This window comes from Scomber scombrus, chromosome 20 (genome assembly GCF_963691925.1).
Source record: "Scomber scombrus chromosome 20, fScoSco1.1, whole genome shotgun sequence".
Classification (NCBI taxonomy): domain Eukaryota; kingdom Metazoa; phylum Chordata; class Actinopteri; order Scombriformes; family Scombridae; genus Scomber; species Scomber scombrus.
Window position 1 is genome coordinate 16,440,166 of NC_084989.1, and position 21,767 is coordinate 16,461,932.

The 21,767-nt window shown below is 39.6% G+C and overlaps 1 protein-coding gene across 1 annotated transcript in view; it reads left to right on the forward strand.

Annotated features, from left to right (window-relative positions):
• LOC134001921 (disco-interacting protein 2 homolog C) overlaps nt 1-21,767 on the forward strand; it is a 60,578-nt gene that overhangs the window by 27,339 nt on the left and 11,472 nt on the right. The window contains exons 8-29 of the mRNA XM_062441104.1: nt 1,014-1,211; nt 2,628-2,719; nt 4,272-4,382; nt 5,434-5,557; nt 6,052-6,161; nt 6,807-6,909; nt 7,021-7,085; nt 7,486-7,579; nt 7,705-7,824; nt 8,802-8,916; nt 9,132-9,271; nt 12,286-12,422; nt 13,017-13,225; nt 15,101-15,215; nt 16,228-16,429; nt 17,343-17,443; nt 18,322-18,330; nt 18,884-18,964; nt 19,175-19,298; nt 19,418-19,539; nt 20,368-20,479; nt 21,431-21,540. Coding sequence (XP_062297088.1) covers nt 1,014-1,211; nt 2,628-2,719; nt 4,272-4,382; nt 5,434-5,557; nt 6,052-6,161; nt 6,807-6,909; nt 7,021-7,085; nt 7,486-7,579; nt 7,705-7,824; nt 8,802-8,916; nt 9,132-9,271; nt 12,286-12,422; nt 13,017-13,225; nt 15,101-15,215; nt 16,228-16,429; nt 17,343-17,443; nt 18,322-18,330; nt 18,884-18,964; nt 19,175-19,298; nt 19,418-19,539; nt 20,368-20,479; nt 21,431-21,540 — 2,594 coding nt within the window. The remainder of the gene's footprint in view (nt 1-1,013; nt 1,212-2,627; nt 2,720-4,271; nt 4,383-5,433; nt 5,558-6,051; nt 6,162-6,806; nt 6,910-7,020; nt 7,086-7,485; nt 7,580-7,704; nt 7,825-8,801; nt 8,917-9,131; nt 9,272-12,285; nt 12,423-13,016; nt 13,226-15,100; nt 15,216-16,227; nt 16,430-17,342; nt 17,444-18,321; nt 18,331-18,883; nt 18,965-19,174; nt 19,299-19,417; nt 19,540-20,367; nt 20,480-21,430; nt 21,541-21,767) is intronic.

Here is a 21,767-nt window from a genome sequence, read left to right on the forward strand (position 1 = left end):
GCCACTTCCTGTATCCGTTTAAATGAAAAGCCTTCTAGTGTTTCATACACAGTCCAGCCATAGACTGTACGAGGTTTTAACCTAATCTTGTTAACAGTTGCTCACATCTTGCATTTCCATCAGTGTCAGACCATTGTTTGTGTCTGTGTAAAGAGCTTCATATCTCTCATGTGTCACGTCTGTCTGCTGTTAGCTCGGCTCTGTTTTCTATCTCTTTATTTCTCGTCTTCAATCTTGAAATGTTTCCTTGTTATTTTATGTTTATGTTTATTTCAAATATGAAAGTAAAGAACAAGAATAACATAAATAGTATGCAGTTATATGGTCCTACAACTTCTTCATAACAATTAACTCAATATTTGTCATATATAGAGCTCAAAACCAACCAATTCCACCCAGTGTCAGATATAATTCAGACAGTTACCATGGTGTTCATCCTACCTCACTTCACCTCTTAAAATTGATTTTTTTTGTATATATTCTTGACCTGATTTATATGTGCACTGATTTCTGTATACACACATTGAAACACACACACTCTTCAAAGTGATTTTAGAAAAACTAGTTTTGTAGGAAAAGTGTTATGTTTTCACTTTCCAGTATATTTTGAATGCATTTGACACTAGGTTTTAAATAACTGCGGTGTGGTCATGCAAGATAAAGTTGAGCTCAGGGGTTGATGCTGCGGTTAAGACTCTCAGTTCACACAGGAATCACTTTTTATTACAATGGCTCAGGGTTGAATCCTGCCAGATCCTTCCTCATCCTCCTTACTACTGCCTCAACTCCATATTAAAGAGAATCAGTAGTCCAGTCACAGAGTTTACACATTCACACAGTGTATGTGTGTTAATAACAAGTAGATTTAATTAATTATCAGTTCATTGACGTGTGATTATAGCCTTTATCACAGCTGCCTTGTACTTTGGAGTGTTTTCATCGTAAACAAACTGTGAGCAGTGAAGGTTTGTGAGCCGTGCTCTGACGACACTTATCTGTCTCTGCATTTCCAGTCCAGCAGCCGGACCCCAACCAGCCTCGGCCGGAGGGGGCAGAGATGATGCCTGTGCGAGGCGAGGCACTGGGGGTGGTCACCAACTGGCCCCCATCCCTGGAGGCGGCACTCCAACGCTGGGGAACCATCTCCCCGAAAGCCCCCTGCCTCACTAGTCTGGACACGGCAGGGAAGCCCCTCTATGTCCTCACATATGGTAACCTCATGTTGTTTACTCACCCTGTTGTTTACAGAAGTTATTTGTGCTGCACTAAAGTAAGCTGTAAGTTAATTCTTTGCCACAAGCTGCTCTGGACGCCCAAAGCTTTTGAAAAAAGAGGCAAATTAACTTTTCAATTGCTTGTAGAAGAAGATTTAAACACATTCATTCGAATGTAGAGCCTTCACTTTTATGCTTTAACTTACATGTAATATATTAAAAGTAGTCTTTATTCCTGCCATATATTGAATCTTATTGAATGTTTACTTATTTCTTTTAATCTTATCTGAAATTGTATTCCTATTACAACCTGCTTTGTTTTAATGCTTCATTTAAATGTTTTATTTATTATAGTGCTTTAATAATTAGTGGTAAAGCACTTTGAGCTGCATTGTATGTGTGAAAGCTGCTGTACAATAATCTTATTATTATGATGATATATTATGCATATAATATGCATACATTTGAATCCCACCTGTGTGCTGATTTGTGCCGATTTCAGATCAGATTGTACAAATGTATTTGAGAAGTTCATATTTAGAGTAAAGAACAAGAAAAAGAAGTGAAATCCTGCTACTATAGTTTTTATAACGTAGCCTCCAGAGCCAGAAGAAGCTTCTGGGAGATAACCAATCATGTGGAAGGGGACTTTAAAGAGTCAGGAGCTAAAACTGCTGCTTTCAGACAGAGGCTGAACTGAGGGGCTGCATGAAGGGCGAGTATATATGCGTCCCCTTTAACAATTTGAAGGTTAAGTTTTTACTTTAGGCTGGTACGACATCTCTCAACTAACATTATGAAAAAATGAGACAGCTGCTCAGTAATTACATTGATAATGATGCTTTATTATCTGTCTGACCGTATTTGACTGATCATATCCTGTCCTTGCTTCACTCTAATTAATTAGAGCCAAATGCTGCAAAGTTGTGAAAGTAAAGAAGGTGTTTTGAGTTCTTGGGAGAAAGTGGAGTCCAACAGCTCAATAACTCACAGTCAGGTGTGAATGGGTCGGACATGATGATACAGCAATAAAAGTTATTGATATTAATCATTAGGTTGAAAAGCTTCTGAAACAACATTAAGAGCATGATTATGCATTTATCAGAGCCACTCATACTGTATCGCAGGATTCAGTACTTAAAAAAAGAAAATATTTGCAAAATGTATCAGTGAACATACAGACAAAAATAACTCAAAATGACTCTGATTCCATAAATAATAAAAGTGACCTCTACAGACTGCTGAAAACTCTTAAATGGAATCACTTTAGATCGTTTACTCCTTTCATCGACTGCATGCTCTCAGAATAGAAACCAAGGCACACCAACACTCATATCCTGTGAAATCTGCCTTTCCCCCCCTCCTCTCTCTCTCTCTCTCACACCCTTATATCCTGTGTCCTGCTCCCTGCAGGGAAGCTGTGGTCTCGCAGCATCAAGCTTGCCTACAACATCCTCCACAAACTGGGCAGCAAGCAGGAGCCGATGGTGCGACCAGGCGATCGGGTGAGTCACACTCCTCCACTGTGGCGGCGTTGTTAGTTTGTTCAATATGTTATAAGTCTGCAATGCAAGACTGTTCTTTATAAAACTTGTTTACTTTATATTTGTTGATAGGATGTTTGTGTTCTGTGTAAATTTGCAGCAGTTTTTTTCAAATCAAGATTCATTTCTAGATTTCTTTCTTCCTGTGTATATCATTTGTAAGCTTACCCAAAGTCACATGTTTTAAAGGAATAGTTCAACATTTTGGGAAGTACTGGGAGCTTATTCGCTTTCCCGCTCAGAGGAAACAGGAGGAAACTGCTAGCCTTGCTCTTAAGCTCACTAATTAACATATTTTTAATTATCCTGTTTGTTTAAAGGACCAGTGTGTAGGAATTAGTGGCATCCTGTAGTGAGGTTGCAGATCTCTAGAGCCAGTGTTTGGTTTTTCGATTCTGGGCTACGATAGAAACATGGCGGTGACATCCATGGATGAGTATGCTCCCTATGTAAATATAAAGGCTCATCTAAAACACACTTATGAATATTATGCTCAATTTCTGTTCCTCTAGTCTGTTCCTCTAGATGCCACTAAATTCTACACACTGCACCTTTATTACATAGAATTTATGTATTAAAGTTTAATAATTACTCAATTAATCGATAAGTTGATCAACTGAAAATTAATCAGAAACTATTTTGATAATTGAATGATCTTTTCAAAATGTTTTCTTTGTCATATATGATAGTAAATTGAATATCTTTTTTATTTTAAACTGTAGGTCAAAGTAAGATTTTTAAATACATAATATTTGACTCTGAGCAGTCATAATGGGCCTTTTTACTATTTTCTGACATTTTATAGGCAAGAAAATACAGATTAATCAATAATGTAAATAATCATTAGTTGCAGCACCAGTTAAAACAACAAGTTGTGGTTTCAGAGGGATTTAAGTGGCGGACTATTTCTTTGCCAGCACCAGTTGCCAGGCAACCAGTTGCAAAGAAATGATCCCGCTCACAACCCTCATCTTCTTCTACAGATTTGAACATATGAGGTCTAACATGTTCATTAGTGAGCTTTAGAGGTGGTCGGCACATTTTGTTACCTTTGAAGAGAGCTGCCAGCTGTTTTCCTTTGTCTGCAGTTTTAATGCTAAGCTAAGCTAACCAGCTGTTGTCTTCATATTTATGGTACAGATATGAGAGGATTGTTGATCTTCTTATCTTATTCTTAGCAAGAAAAAGTGGATGACCCAACATTTCAAACTATTCCTTTAAACACAGTGAAAATTCAATTCAGATTTTTTATTTTCTCTTTTTTTAATTTATTTTTTAAAATGTTTAAACCACTCTTGTGCCTTCTTTTCAAGATTTTTGTCTCGAAAATGATTTTCAGAGCTAAGGATGTATTTTAGTCATCTAACAAATTAGATAAACACCAGTTGTATGTAGTGCACTTAATATTTACTTGTTGCTAAGAAACTCAGAGGTTTATAAGATTTATTTTCTCTGTAATCACAAGATCTAGTTGACTCAGAAAGAGGCTGATCCTATATGCTTCCCCCCACAGGTGGCGCTGGTGTTCCCCAACAATGACCCCGTGGCCTTCATGGTGGCCTTCTACGGCTGTCTGCTGGCTGAGGTGGTCCCAGTTCCAATAGAGGTGCCACTTAGTCGCAAGGTATCACATTAAATCCATCTGCATTTTGTTTACCGGGAAGTAATCACACCCTGTCACCAGGCTGTCCTGTATAGCAAATCAAACGCTCCCTGTCACTGATCTTTAGTCTTCACCGCAGCTCTGCAGCTCATTTCCTTTAGTTTGACACCGAGGCTGCTCAGCAGGATTAGTTTCTGTTTGGGAGGTCAGGTAATTTATTTTTTTACGGCGCTGCTGTGAAATGTTTATCCTCTCCGGTTCGTCCACGTCTGTTTTTCACATCTTACCCAGGAGTGAATTTCAGCTCCAGACTCCTGCTGTGTTTCATTTCAGTCCTGTTTGTGTAGACATCTCAGTGGTACAACAGACTGTTGAAACAATGTTTTGGATCTTCGGTTTCTGCTGTTTGTGTGCAACAAGCATGTCTGACAAAATTACCCTGTTTGAACAGAGAGAATAAAAACAAGTCAGAGACTGGAAATACTGTTGGAAATACAAGAAACGAGCCTTCTTTCTGTTCTATATCACAGAAAAATACTGTCAACTAATCACGTTACAGCTGTTGATCTTGGTGCCGTCAACTGCTGGGATCTAGTAACTACCTACAGTTACTGAAGGATTCCCACACACAAAAAGCTTTCTGAAAGGAACTTATGAATTTTACACAATCAGTTGTTTCTGCCGTAGTTTTTATCCACTGTGGACCCTCCTTGGCTCGTGTCTGATTGAATGTGCAGTAGTGTGAGCTGTGAAGGGTTGGCATGGATGCAGAGTGATCACTCTGCAGCAAGAAATGACTTTTGCTTCACATTGATCTCGAACACCTTGCCCCATCCTGCATTTGTGCTGCAGGATTTTCCATACAATTTCTGTTCACGCTTGATAAAGAATGCAGCAGCAGTGCAGGGAGAAGCACTTCTTTATCAGCCACACCTGTTCTATGTGTGTGCATGTACGTGTTGTTTTAAAGGTAAAGCAAGAACCTGAAGAAGAAGATGCTTTTAGTTTTTGCATTTTTTAAGTAAACGTAGAAGTAACTATCTTTTTTCTCCCTCCCTGTATCGTCCAATAGGATGCCGGCAGTCAGCAGATTGGATTCCTTTTGGGCAGCTGTGGTGTTACCGTGGCGTTGACCAGCGATGCTTGTCATAAGGGTCTGCCCAAGAGTGCAACAGGGGAGATCCCACAGTTCAAAGGTGAAAGTGAAAGTCATCAATCATAGCTGCATTGTTTTCTCTGTGTGGTGGGTGGGAGGGGGGGCGGGGCGCTTGGCCTGTCTGTGCACATAATGAGAGAGTAGAGAGTGAGATTCAACTGAAAATCTAAATGACACCTACAACTAAAAAACAGTTATTAAACAGATAAGAACAAGTTTGTGTGATAGAATTCTTATTTGTGTGTTCATAATATTTATCGAATGACTCGAAGTGTAAACTATATTTTGTGATTCATAAACAGAGTGACACTGTGATAAACTGAAAGTGTCAAGTTGTTTTAAGTGTTGATAGTTTCAACATATGTGTGAATTATTTTACTTTCCTCTTCTACCTTCTTGTTTTTTCTCTCTTCATTTTTGGTGAGATGTAAAACATCAGATTTTCCTTTTTTGGGTTTTGATATCCATTTAAATGAAGTTCTCTCTCTGTTCTTTTCTTTATGCATCACTTTTTTTCTATCCCTCTTTCTGCAGGTTGGCCCAAGTTGTTGTGGTTTGTAACGGAGTCGAAGCACCTTTCCAAACCTCCCAGAGACTGGTTCCCCCACATCAAAGATGCAAACAATGACACTGCTTACATAGAGGTGAGCTAACAGGCTAACTGAGACTGGTCAACATACCAACCCCCGGGCTGCTTATGCTGCCAGCTGATATTTTGTACAGCAGAAGTTTGAGATTCAGTAATGAAAATATGTCATGTCAATTATCACCTAATTTTAATTTCCACTTATGTAAACACAGTTACCTTGTGATGTTTTAGAGGAATATGAAAAAGAAGTAATCTATTCTCATTAAATGTTCCCGTGTAAAGTTTGTTAGTTGCCATCACAACAAAAAAATAAAAACTTTGCTAAGTTTTTCTTTAGCGTTAATGTCCATTTATCTCATCTTATTTTCATTTAGTTTAAAATCTGCTACAGATGGGTTCAAGACATAAAGATTCTCAGAATAAATGTGTGTGTTTGGTCGTTTTACAGAAAAGTTCAGTGATACCAATTAAAAAAAAAAAAACATCTTGTGGTCAGTAGTTTAACTTAGTTGGTCCTCAGTATTTTATTTTACTTTATAACCTGCGTCCATTTCAAAATGAACAAATTACCCTTTGAAAATGCCTAGAATTTCATAGTTAAAGATAAAATATGGATTTTTGTCAGACTCAGCAGGCTACAAAACTGTAGTAAAAGTGTCCTCCTGTCATTTCAATGATCCATCTGTTGTTTCTCTCTCAGTATAAAACCTGTAAGGACGGCAGCGTGCTGGGAGTCACAGTGACCAGGATCGCTCTGCTCACACACTGCCAGGCTCTCACCCAATCCTGCAGCTACACTGAGGGTAAGCACACACACACACACACACACATACACACACACACATACACAGAGTCTACAGTCTATAGGTCATACTTTAATTATTTAACCCTTTTTTCTCCCTTTCTGTCTGCAGCTGAGACCATAGTGAACGTTCTAGACTTTAAGAAGGACGTGGGTCTGTGGCACGGCATCCTGACGGTAAGACCTGTATACTTGAGGTTAGAGGTCAGGGTTCATGACCCTCATTTCCTGCTTATTTTACACCCTGTGCACTGGAGCTGGGGGTAAAAGCAATACAGACAGGGTGACAATCACAGTATTTGCTTTACTAGCAAAAAATAAAAATGAAAAATGAAAAGATTAGCACCTATATCAAACTAATTATATTTATTTTTAAAGCTGTGTATGTAATATTTGAGCTACAGAAGTGTTCCTGTGTTTTAATATTATAACAACAAAATCCAGGAAATGAACTGAAATAAACTGAGACAGAAACATGTCAACTTTTAAATGAAAAAAAGGGTAATTATGCTTTAAGTTTTATAAGAAGTCCTTTCAGCTTTAAATGTTAATGTGTAATTATGTGTGTACCATGCAGAGTGTGATGAACATGATGCACGTGATCAGCGTGCCATACTCTCTGATGAAGGTCAACCCTCTGTCATGGATCCAGAAAGTCTGCCAGTACAAAGGTCAGACACGCACTCCACCTGTCACTCAGCTCAGTCGCTTCACTCCATTCACCTGTCTGTCAAATAGATTAAATGCTAATTTTCTTTCTGTCTATGTGTGTGTGTGTGTGTGTGTCCCTCTACAGCCAAGGTGGCCTGTGTGAAGTCCAGAGACATGCACTGGGCTCTGGTGGCCCACAAAGACCAGAAGGACATCAACCTGAGCTCGCTGCGCATGCTGCTGGTGGCTGACGGATCAAACCCCTGTAATGTCATGCTCAGCCTCCACAGAGGAGCACTCTCACTAACTGGGGACTTTAGAGAGGTGTATTTGAGATAGAGAATGTCAGGGAAATGGATAAACTCTCTTGGGAAATCGGGAAACTGGGTCACTCCGCAGGAATAAGAATCAGCCTAATTTGAGCTGAAAAACTGAAAAATAGCAGTAGGAAACCAGGAAATGATAAATTTTTCAGGTCGATACTGGTGATTTTGTATTTTTTGACCATTAACTACAAATTGTATGTTTTCATAACTGCAGACTAAGGCTGAACGATTTTGATGAAAATATCTAAATGCAATTATTTTGACTGATATTGCAAGTGTGATATGATTTGCAATATTAGAGGTAATGATCATTTTTATTCCTTTAACAAATATTTGCCCTTAGTGAGATTTGATAATTACAGTAGGCCATATTGCAATGTCAATACAAATTCCAGAAAAACCTAATTCAGATTGAAAAAAATTGAAGTTTATTTTCCTATTAGCACAAAGCAAAAAGTGTACAAAGTTTTCTTGTACACTGACTGTAAAAATAGTATATTAGGAATGTAAGTATATCATACAGTGTCTATGATTAGTATGTAGTGTGGGAAAAGGCTTTGGTTTGATTTTCTGACTCATCATTTCAACCTACAATCATTCACAGACAGTTCATCAGTATGGATGATATCCTTAAACACTCCATCAGTGAGGATTTGTCAGATCTGTTGCCACCATGATGTTAACAAAAACATAAAGACAGCAGGTTGTTCACTGTGATTGATTACCTGGATTTCTGCAGTGAAAAGAAAAGAACACTTTTGCCAGTGATGTATTTCGTCATTTAGGGACCAATGAAATGGATTCAACACATTTTTTAGAAACTCACCTGATGGCTGTTTGATTCCTGTGCACACCTCAGGAGTTAAACACCTGAGCGAAGCTGTTCTCACAGTTTTTTTCTCTTTCTGTCTGTCAGGGTCCATCTCATCCTGTGACGCCTTCCTCAACGTCTTTCAGACTAAAGGGCTGAGAGGCGAGGTCATCTGTCCCTGCGCCAGCTCCCCCGAGGCCCTGACAGTGGCCATCAGGAGGTACACAAACAAACACACATTCACATAAACACACACACGCACTCTCTCCTACTTTACATACACAGAATACATGAATATGCAAATATTTGAGCACACATGAACAGAAATATGCAAATATACAAATCTCACACCCACACTCACCTACTGTATACAAACATGCACCAGCAGTACACAGCGTCTGTGTTTATGTGTGTGTGTGTGTGTGTTGTCTGCAGGCCAGTGGAGGACAGCAGCCAGCCTCCGGGCCGAGGTGTCCTGTCCATGCAGGGTCTGAGCTATGGCGTCGTGCGAGTCGACACAGAGGAACGCCTGTCAGTGCTCACAGTGCAGGACGTCGGCACTGTCATGCCAGGAGGTATGTCCTTGCGTGTGTGTGTGTGTGCGTGTGTGTCAGTGATGTAACACGAAGGCTGAGTTTCAAACTTTAATTGAGGGGACACTTTGGCTGCTCTTCACAGCTCTGACAGCGCTCGTTTACAGATTACAGTTCAAAAACATTCATCACAGCAGTTTGTGTTTTAACATCTTGACAGTTGAAGCAGGATGTTTGTGGTGTCACAGCAGGATGTGATGGAGAGAGAAAAGCAGAAAAAACAGGTGTAGATATATCACATCTTTGTAAATTTAATCACATTATTGGTAAATGTTTTTCTGCCTGTGCACCATCAAATACCCACTGACAGATGTCAAGTTTGAGTTTTTATTGTTTTGACATTGGTACATAACCTCAGGCGTACATTCAGCACTAATATTGGAAAATATCCAGCAGGATGATTCCCAGAAAGTGAATTCAAAGAAAGTCGTGTATATATGTACATATTGTGAACTGTAAAATGAACTAACAAAGTGAAAAGTCATGATTTTGTATCATTGTGACATTCAAAATGTAGGTTTAGATAACAGTCAGAATTAAAGAAGAAGGGGTGTGTGTTAATTATTATATAATTCATGTTGCAGACATCATCTAATTATCATGCAAAGACACAGTGTTTTCCTATGTGTGCTTGTATAAAAATGTGATCACCTAAGCTCTCTCCTCCTATGAAGAGTTGAACTGTGGGTCTTCAGTGGTGTCGCGCACAGCATGGCAAAAAATCCATTAAGTCCATTAAATGGTAGAGTTTGTTATAAGGGCGTGTAAGTGTGTCGCCTCTCCTTTTCATCATTGTCCAACTCTGGGATCGCTCTCTCACCTCTTGACTGAGAGAGTTAAGTAGGATCTGCTTTACATTTTCAAAGCTTTGAACTCCTGAAAGAAAAGAAAAAAGAAAACAATAAAGAGAGAAGAGTTTTAATATGACTGCAGACCAATCAGCTGCATTTTTACTTTCCTGGGAAAAAGTTCCACGGATAGTTCCAATAATACTGAACATGAAAAAGCTTTTAGTACGTAAAACATCATCTGCTCAGGTCCTAATGACCGATCCACGGAGGACAGTCACATTATTCATAGGCTGACATTCAATTTAAGACAATGTCACTTTTTATTGTAACATGCATTCTAGTTTGGTCGGTCTGCTCATGGGATGGTCTGACTGTCTCTGAGCTCATGAATATCCTGTTAGAGACAGAGATACACAATAACTGACATTTTGCTCAAATAATTAATTAGATGTTAAATCTTATAATGAAAACTGTTGCTGATTACCTTACCTTTTGTTGATCTGGTTTCATTGACTTATTGTCTCTTAACCACAATTATTACAGTGTGTATTAACCCATTAAAATAACTCTTTAAATTCACAATGCCATGAGTCAAGTATTCTTATTGTGTCCTTAACATGTCACGGACTTAAATTATGTTTTAATATAAAGCATGATGTTTTAAATAAGTAATAATAACCCAATATCACCAATTTAACAACTAAGAGTAACTTGTGGGAGAAAAGAAGAACCATTTAAATTTGTATGTGAGCTTTATTTCCATTCAATACGACACAGAATAATGAGATTTCAGTGAGAAGCTGTTTTTTTAATCAGGCCGTACCAAACCCTGATTACCGTAAATGACAATTAAGCTTGTTTTTCTGTGAGATTGCAACCCGTTTATCCTGATGATGTAAATAGAATCCACACATGAGGAAGTGAAGGTCTGTCTCCTATAATCCACAAAGCAGGCAGTAATCTGCAGGAGGGAACGTGTAAACCCTGTTGATCAAACACACAGGCTGCCACTGCTCATCAAATACCACTGCCACACACTCCACCCTGTGTTCACTGCGGGAACTACGCCCGCTGCACCATAACAAAGGGGGAGTTTAGTCACGTATCACCTTCACTGAAGTCTGTTTGTGAGCAGAAGGAAACTGAAAAGTGATTTTCTGAGATCGATCACTCTGATTTATGTACAGAAAAGTCTTTGTTAACTCTAAATAACATAAACTACACAGGCTCTGCTTCCTGTTCAAACATTACATGTTGAAGATATTCTGTTTTTGATCCAGTTTTTCAAGTAACCTGCTTTAGGTCGACACAGACAGCAGCAGACATCATAATTGGGTTAGAACAACCTACTTTAAGCACAAACTCTTTGAAAAATGTGATTAAACCAGGTGCACTGGAGTGAAAACTATTACAGGTGGGAATTTCCGTGTAGTTTGTTAATGGAAACAAGTCAAATCTCAGTCTGTATTAGTCTGTATAAAAAGTTCAAAGTCTGTATTTAATTAGTTTTGTCAGGTGTAGAAGATTAATATTGTATCTCTGAGGAAAAAGGTGTTTCACAAAGTTAAACATGACTGGGTAAATCAGATCTGGAGTAAACTGAAGCTGTGCACCTGTTTATAATTCATCAAAGAAAAGAAGGTCAGTTTGTACTCATTAAATTAAAGCAGGTAAACTGCCTCTTCATGTCGATGTGGGTCGATACGCTCCTTTGGAGGAGGAAAGTCTAATTTTCCCAGCGTGTGATCTGTGATTCTGTCCATAATCTCCAGAACAAAGTCATGTAAAAGGCAGAACTCCAAAAAAAAGCACCTCATGTTATGGTCTTTTAGATGAATGTATTTTTAATTTTTTTTTAGGGTGGGCTGACAAGTCTGCTGACATGTTTTAGGATAAAGCTCAAAAAACCGAAACATGAGGTGGAATTTTGCTGTTTTTTTAAAGGCAGAGCACCTTACTGAGTTTCAGTGCAGGAGATTTGCAGCGGTTTCTTCTTATGGACGATCATTTTGCTTTTTTTACTGCCTGTTGTTTGGTACGGTTCGTGAATTTCGTGGATATGACTGAAACGGTTGTCTGAAAAGGAGATATGGGATTTCTTAGATTCATTTGTGACAACCACAGCTAGAAGCTTTGATTAAAAAACGCATTCTTTCATTCAGCAGTGTCTCTGTTTGTCTCTGTCTCCGTCTCTCGCCCTCTCAGGCCTGGTGTGTGTGGTGAAGCCTGAAGGCGTCCCTCAGCTCTGTCAGACAGATGAGATTGGTGAGCTCTGTGTGTGCTCCATCGCCACCGGCACATCCTATTACGGCCTCACCGGCATGACCAAGAACACTTTTGAGGTGAGGCAGCCTGCAGTGTGTCTGTTTTCTTACACTGCATGGTTGCTGGTATTTTTACAGTAAATGATTTTTAATACCAGGTCAGCATGTATATTAATGTTACAACACACACACATACATGTTGGCTTTTACGGCATGTAGTGACTGGATGTAGAAACACTGGCTGTTTTTACATGTACATGTTACATGTTACTATTCTGATTAAACAGTTAAGCTCTTTTTAATGCATAAATGCCAAATATTTGCTGGTTCCAGGTTCTGAAAAGTGAGAATTTGCAGGTTTTTTTGGTTTTTACATTGTATCACATTGAATATTTTTGGGTGACTGTTGGTCACTCTGATCAAGACATTTAACAATGTCATTTTGTGCTCTAACATATTGTGATTATTTATATACCAAACAAACTGAACTTGAATTAAATGAAAACCTTCTCGGCCATTTTATCCACTTTATTAAGACCAGCAGTGTGACATTATCAGCACAAAGGCACTAAGTTAAAAATACTGTCATATCTGATTTTGGTTCTGTGGTGCAGCTCTAGTGCTGGCTGGTTGCCATGGTGACCCTGCAGCTGAACGCCTGTGTGTTTGCAGGTTTACCCGGTGAGCTCCACTGGGGGGCTAATCAGCGAGTACGCCTTTGTGCGGACCGGCCTGCTGAGCTTCATCGGCCCCGGCGGCCTGGTATTCATCACCGGCAAGATGGACGGACTCATCATGGTGAGCGGACGGAGGCACAACGCCGATGACATCGTTGCCACGGCTCTGGCGGTGGAGCCGATGAAATTCGTCTACAGGGGCAGGTGAGTGTGTAGAGGGAGGAGTCTAGTAGAAAAAAGCAAGAGGAGGGATCGATTGAGATGAAAATGTGGAAAAAAAGGGGATTAAAAAAAAGTCATCTTTTGGATTCAGACACACTGGCACACGAAGAGCAGAACACCCACAGTCACACCGAGAGTAAATGAACATTGTTCCCATCGACAGCATCTGAAAACTTTCCAGATGTCTAACGCTTGTACATTAACTGTCACGCTGATAAATGAGCACATATCGCCGCACATAATAAATTTAATAAAGTAGAGCAATAGTGGATGAATCCAGAAACACTAATAGAGTGAAGTTTAATTGTGTCCGTGGCCATCGAGGAGGAAATTCATCTTTTACCTGACAGGGTCTGATGACGTTTTCTGCAGCTATTTAAGGTAATAGCTGATGTAGAAACTGTGAGGCACCAAGTGAATACACAAAGATCCTCTGAATTAAACATGGAAAGATGAAACTGATTAAGTTGCTGATATAATATGAAACATTTTATTACAAGTTTGATTAACAGATAACATATAAGTGTTATATTAAGCTGAAAGTTAAGGGACTACACAGATTTCATTGTGTGTGTGTGTGCTGCTTTTTTTCAAGTATATGACTGTATGTATACTGTATGTGGTTTCCTGTTTATCTATGTTTATGTTTTATTACTCCTGCTGCTGAAGTGTGGTCTGTTTGCTGACAACATGCTCCAAATAAAATCATCCAGATGTTTGCATAGTTTGATGTGTAAAACGTACGCTCATATACTTCTGAGCCTCCAGTTACTTCTCCTGCAGATCTACTTATGCAGCGTCAATAAAAAAGTAGAACGAAGAAGGTCGAGTGACTTCAGGAAAACACCTGCATCAAACAAACTCTAATCCATCTGCAGTCGAGCTTCCATCTGAAAGTGAATGAACGTTCACCTTTCAGCACAGTCAGCGTGATTCTTATTCAGCAGGCATGTTTTTTAGTCCTGTTGTTCTCCTCTATTGTGACACCAGACACTTAAATCCTGGGGATCTAAAGGAATCAGATATTTTTTCACAGTTCCTTAAGATTCACAGGCGTTGAATAGAAAAGAAAAACAGATACATATCTCCCCACCCTGCATCCATAAGAATATACACGGGACCAGATAGAAATAATAAATACACAAATATATGTAATAAAAAGGAAAATAAAGCATGACACAAAAACATGAAACATAAGTGTGACTAAAAACTAAAGTGTGTAGTGCTTTAATAAATATAAGTGAAGTAAAAGTGACCGAAGAGTTAAGAAAGAAAAGAAAAGAAAAGAAAACTCCTCTGAAACCTTGTTAAAGCTCTTTATAGCAGATCAGTCAGGTTTTCAGTTGTGGCTCAGGAGGTAGAACAGGTTGTCCACTAATTGGAAGATTAGCGGTTCGATCCCAACTCCTCCAGTCCGAATGTCCTTGGGCAAGATACTGAACCCCAAATTGCTCCCAAAGGCTGCGTCATCGGTGTGTGTGAATGATTAGAAACTGTTCCTGACAGGCAGATTGGCAGCATGCATGGTCGCCTCTGTCATCAGTGTATGAATGAGTGAATGTTGAGTGCTTTGAGTGGTCAGAAGACTAAGAAAGCTGTTATATATATATATGCAGTAAAAAATTACCAGTTTAATTTTCAGTGTCTAATAGTAGATAAATTGCTGTGGTCAGGAAGCTTGAGTCATAACTGTGGATGACTGATTGATATCGGATATTAAACAGTATGTACTGAATGTGTCAGTGTAGCCTAACAGCTGCTGAAGAGAAATAGAGAAATAAAGAATGAGTAATAATGTAAAACAAAATCTGGCTTTGAGCTGTACTGAGTGCATTTTCTTTTCCTCCGGCCCTGCAGGATAGCCGTGTTCTCTGTGACGGTGCTGAGGGATGAGAGGATCGTGGTGGTGGCCGAACAGAGACCCGACTCCACAGAGGAGGACAGCTTCCAGTGGATGAGCCGCGTGCTGCAGGTATATTACTGCTGACACACTGTGGTGCTGTGCGGCTCAGCGCAAAGAGTACAATGATGGTGATGAAGTCGCACCAGGCAGGATGTTCATGTTAACTTCCACTTGTCAGCCTAAATCAGGTACCACAGCTAGTACAGAGAATGGTGCAGCAAGACACCAAGCAATGAAATATTTCTAATTTATAATGCAGTTTAAATGTATTTTTGTTTCTCTCACATTTGAAGTGGAGTCATAGGAACTGAAGACAATTCCCCAGTCTCCCTTTCCTTGTTAAAACTGGGTAGAAACAATCGGAGAATTTAAAAAAACTTGCATTACTGAAACAATCCAAAGTCTTTAAGGCGTCTCTTCACTTCTGTTTGCTACAGAAGAGTGTGGGGGGAGAGCATCATTTCCAGTAAGGCTTGCCAAAATGTAAGGTTTGTTAGGGGCTGTTCTCTCTGCTGTCCTCCATCTGTTGATTTTTTTTTAGATTTACACAGATTCCATCTTCATGTCTCATGAGATAAAATCACAGACCACAAAAGCAATGAATCAAAACGTAAATACAAGCTCCTCAACCAGGGTTTCCATAGTAACAATCCAGCATTTATTGTTTTTATTACTCACCAACCCAAAAGTAGACAGGCTCAAAAGAGCAACACTGGAAATGGCAAAGATAAACATATTCAATAGCAAACATTGTTATAATATTAAACTGCTTGTGATTGTTTCTAGTTTATGAATGACAAATGAAAGAAAAATGAATTAAATAAACTTATTTAACAATATTTGTGTCTTTATTTGCTCTTTTTAGTCAAAACCAGTCCAAAATCAGACAGTTTTTTTAAGTATGTTCTAGTAGTTGTCTGAGCAGTTTTGAATTATTGATCATATGCAGTTTGTAGAAATCCCTTTTATTGACAAAATGAACCCCAAACTACCTGTTCACAGCTCCCCTCCCTCACCAAAATAACTTCTGATCAGCAGATAATCCCTCTGTCCTCTGCTTGTCCTCTGTCTTCTTTCTCAGGCCATAGACAGTATCCACGGGGTGGGCGTGTTCTGCCTGTCTCTGGTCCCGGCCAACACCCTCCCTAAGACTCCTCTGGGCGGCATCCACCTATCAGAGATCAAGCAGCTGTACCTGGAAGGGGGGCTGCACCCCTGCAACGTCCTCATGTGCCCCCACACCTGCGTCACCAACCTGCCCAAACCACGGCAGAAACAGCCAGGTGAGTCTACAGCGTGTCAGGTTCAAAGAGGAGCAGGGTCGAGTTACTGAAAAGAGTAATTAGCTACAGTTACTAGTAACTGCTTTCAAAAAGTAATTGAATTACTTATCAATTACTAAATATATAAAAAGTAATTAGTTTTGCGGTACCATTAACAATCCCTCCCAAAATCTCAGAGTTCAATCCACTCAATAAAGACTCTGTTTTGTTTTCCCCACCAAACCAAGTCAGTTCAGTTCAGTTTCACAAACTACTACTCAAGGATCCACTCCACGTTTTACTGCAGATCCTCAACGCAAACCAGGAAATTAAAGTTGGAACTGCAGCAAGAGTTCAGTAACAGTGATTAATTACAATATATAACGTTCTAACTCCAGAGACAAGACTTATGTTTTAGTACCAGTTGGCTACAATGATGCAGACACGGTGAGGTCACATGATGTTTGTGTTGTGTGTGTGTTTGTCTGTCCAGTATTTTAATGTGAGACAAAAGTAACGAGTAACAAGCCCATTTATATCTCAGTAATTGTAACTGTGTTATTTAATTGGAAAAAGTAATTAGTTACATCACTAGTTACCACAAAAAGTAGTTAAATAACAGTAACAACACTGACTTCAAGTTTGTTTTTTCAGGATTTTTCATTGGCAGGTCTTCATGTTTTGAAAGAATTATTTATTTGAAGAATAAAAATGATTAATGACACTGTTTGGCACTGAGGGCAAGTGTGTTTTAGAGCTAAAAGTTACCTCTCATTTAACTTTAAATGATTCATACATGATTTGTTTTGTGCTGCATTTCATTGATCGATTGGTTAAGTGTTGTATACTGCTGTGCTGATCCTGTGTGTGTGTGTGTGTGTGTGTGTGTGTGTGTGTGTGTGTGTGTGTGTGTGTGTGTGTGTGTGTGTTGCAGAGATCGGTCCTGCCTCTGTGATGGTGGGGAATCTGGTGTCAGGGAAGAGGATCGCTCAGGCCAGCGGCAGGGATTTGGGACAGACTGATGACAACGACCAGGTGACACACATACACGCACACACACACACACACACACACACACACACACATACACTTTATAAGAGGCGGGGAACAGCGATTTAATGATAGATAAAATACTGGATAAACTCTGAACTCTGAATGATAATCAAATGTTAATCAGGGTAAGAATGGAGGAGGAAATATTTCAACATGAAAAGTCAAGGCTCGCTGCTTTATTGAAGCATGAAGTTTAAAACCTTTGTGATATCCTGTAGCTGACTGCTTTAGATTCACATCACGTAACTGCAGCAGCCCAGCTTTGATTTAGCTGGGAACTTTTGTTCAATTTCACCTCTATCTCTCTCTCTCTTTCTCCTGCATGTCTTGTCTGTATCTTGATTGTCAATCTTAACTAAAAAAGTCTTTATAATTGTGGCTACATGACTAAACACAAAAGCTGACATGTATCAGCTGCATACCGGCTCTCCTCAGTGTCAAACAATCACACAGAAGTAAATGTTAAAAGCACAGACATCTACAAAGAAGCTCTCCCTGTCTTCTTTTTTGTGATGAATATATGAGCGTGTTTTGATCAATTAAAAAGATCTGTTGGTGCAGGAGTAGTACCCTCCTTTTTGCAGCGAGAGTCATTTTTGCTGTCTGGTTATATGAAGCTTGAAATCTTAAGTGAATTCAGATTGCAGATAAGTGAAGTGAAGGTCAAGACTGTTTTGTTTAGTTGATTGAAAACTTGACATTTTGGAGAAACAGTACAGCTAACAGTCTTTACGTTATCAGGAGCTCCAATTGATTTACCATCCTAAACAGCCAATAAAGTTTTTAAACAGGCCAATCACTGTTTCGACTGCTTGATGAAGAAAAGGTTTCATTAGTTATAAATGCTTTGTTCAGACAAGTATCGGCAGGTTGTTTCTCAGTCTGTGATATTGATTAAAGCCACTTTAATGTGCCGGACAGAAGGCCGAGCTTCAGCTGCTGCAGTTAAAAAATAATAATCATGCACTATCAGCAGCTACATGTGAGTAAGCACATACCAACATGGACTTAATATGATGGAGAATTTTACTACTTATGTCTGGTTTGCAGTTCTACCTAATATGCTGATGTTAGTGGAATTTGTGGTTAAAAAGCACAATTTTATGGCCTCTGTGAAACTGCTTGGTGCAGCTCTTCTGTTGTTCACAGTGAATTTAGATCAAAACGAGTCATCTTATGTACTTTTGGTTATGCCTGTTTCACAAATTTAAAGCCAATAGAGTTATATTAACTGAGTTTACAATATTTGAAATTTCACCCTCAGTCCTGAAAGATGAAATGTGTGGAACTGTAAGATCTGTGTTTATTTGAACACATAGACTCAGATTGCAGAAAGAAAGTCTGTGTGAATGCAGGATCTGTGGCAAAGAAAACACACTTCAGGGTGATAAAATGTGTTTGGTTACCTCTGTGTTTTTATAGTTCCTATTCCTGTCGGAGGTTTTGCAGTGGAGAGCTCAGACCACACCGGACCATGTCCTCTACACTCTACTCAGCTCCCGGGTAACAACACACCTCTGAACACAGTTATAAGACTTACAATTTATATTCATATGAACAGATGAAGCCATAGAAACAGAAGACAGAATAACTTTTATGAATTCAGAGAATGTTTAAGTTCTGTGAAAATGTGAAAAGACATCAGGGTTCACTATGTTAATGTGTTAACTCCTCTGAATTGAACATCTGTCTCTCCTCCCTCCCCTCCTGCAGGGGGCGGTGTCCAGCTCTCTCACCTGCCTGCAGCTTCATAAGAGGGCAGAACGAGTGGCGGCTCTGCTGATGGAGCGAGGAGGACTGCAGGAAGGAGACCACGTCGCTCTGGTCTACCCGCCAGGTCAGAGCTGATGTACACCTCACATCTGAGCAACATTTAAAGATTTTGAGCACTTGAAAAAAAACTCTCTCTAAATTCTCCAAACACTCACACGTCTCTATCTGACTTTGGTCCTGCAGGTATAGACCTGATCGCAGCCTTCTATGGCGCCCTGTATGCCGGCTGTGTTCCTATCACGGTGCGACCGCCTCACCCTCAGAACATCTCTACCACCCTGCCCACTGTCAAGATGATTGTGGAGGTCAGAGCCTGATCAAAAAAACTTCTGACTTATGAGCCCCCCCCCCCCCCCCCTTTGTAGAAATAAATGCCATAATTAGTAAGTAATTGCCATTTATGTACTGTATGTCTTTTTGAGTTTACAAGGTGCACCTGAATACAGCATGGAGTCCCTTATTTTTGTAGCGTACGGTCGGCACTTTACAAAGCAATTTAGACGCACAATCGATCTTGAGTTTTTAAGTGGATATAGCAAGACTGCGCCTATCAGATGTAAAAGGCATGTTTGTTTTTTTTTGTCCTTGAGTCCATTGCATTTTTCCCATTGATTTTGAAGCTTGTAAAAGGCATAATGTGACTGCAGGGTGAAAGCTCACAGAAGGCTGTTTGTTAGCAGCGGGGGGAGCATTAGTCGTGTTTTTAGGAGTAAATCAGAGAGAGAGCGGGATGCACAGCTCCAAAAATAGAAAATGAATTTTTGGTGGGCACAAATAAATGAATGTTTGGAAAACCCTGAAATACAAACCAAGATTCAGACCAGAGGGAGTGTGACTTCATTATCTGCTCAGGTCAACATTACTTCATTGTATCTTTACGAAGCAGAAAGTTGTTTGCTGATACTGGTGGGCGAAGTGAATGTCATTTATTGCAACTTTAAACCCATTTTTACAAATTCTTGCATGAACTAAACATTATGTTCTAAAAGCATTTAGGACAAAGAAAATGATCTGTTTTTTTTTTCTTCACTCTCTAGTATTATTGTTTTCTTTTTTTATGTTGATATGTCTTGTTCGTCACAAGTCACATTAAAGGCAACCTAAAGATACTCCCTCTCTCTCTCTCTCTCCAGGTCAGTCACTCAGCCTGCGTGATGACCACGGCGGTCATCTGCAAGCTGCTGCGCTCCAAGGAGGCCACGGCCACGGTGGACATTAGGAACTGGCCCCCTGTCCTCGACACTGGTACAGCATCATGTCTCTTACAAACAAACACACAAACTGAAAGGCCCTGCACACTCACACAAAAACAAAACAGGACAACACACACTAGCAGCATATGATGCACATGAAAACACCTGCAATGTTTTACATAAACCCACAAATGCGTCATTGCAGGCGGATAAACTCTTAAAAAAGTGTTGGGTGTGTGTTGCACTTCAACCCTAAAATAGATGATCTTTTAGGGATCCAGATATTAGGAGTCCCTGTAATGTGACTGTGTGTATGTTTATTTGACTGTAATCTTCTAAAAGTGATCAGTAATCTGACTACTAACTTGAATGCATCAGTTTTGGACAAATTTGTGCAGAGGTGTTCATGATGCTAACCATTAATGAACTCCGGATGAATTCTGTTCAGGAGTTCGGCCAGCTGTCTTCTCTGCAGGGAAAAGCCAACAACAATCCTTCCTCCTGCACATAATCATGTCTTGATTCAGAGTGCATGGAAAGAAGGAGGGAAGAAGACAAGGAGGGGCTACAAGGAACTCAGATTTGATCCATTTTAAATAATAAAAATAAATAAAAAATAAATATGTGGCAGTCAGTGTTGATAATGTGGTGGGCTGTCACATATAGATTAATGTTTAGGAAACACTGGCAGTAAATTAAAGGCAACATTCAGTTAACTTGGCTTCACTTTTTTTGTGCACCTAAAATTTTGTCATTCCAATTTTATGCAAATAAAAAATAAACTGCAAATGATGTTTGCAAAAAATTAAGATTTGGTACTTTTTAAAGGAGCTACTTTAAAGTAAAGTATCAGCCTGCTATTCCTACATTACTGCTCAAGCTGCATTGTGGGTTCAGCTTGAGGTTAGTGTCTCTGAACTGAATGCAACTCAACTGTCTGCCCTCCTGAGTGTAATAAAACAAAATATGTGTGTGTGCGTGTGTGCATGTTTTTGTGCTGCAGATGACCTGCCAAAGAAGAAGCCTCCCGCTCTGTATAAGCCCACCAACCCTGACGGCCTGGCCTATCTGGACTTCAGTGTGTCGACGACCGGCATGCTGGCTGGAGTTCAGGTCAGCTCAGCGTTAATCCTCGTCACCCGACCGCTTACAGCCTGTGGACCACCTTCTTATTTTATTTATTCATCACTCATTCCACAGGAAAATTTCAGCTGTCAGAGCTGTGACAAATGACACGCAGTGCAGACAGTAAACATGACAAAAGAGCAGAATAAAAGCACATTTGGCTAACAGAATAAACTTCAGAGCTTTATTTATGTTCCTTTTTGAAATAATCATCA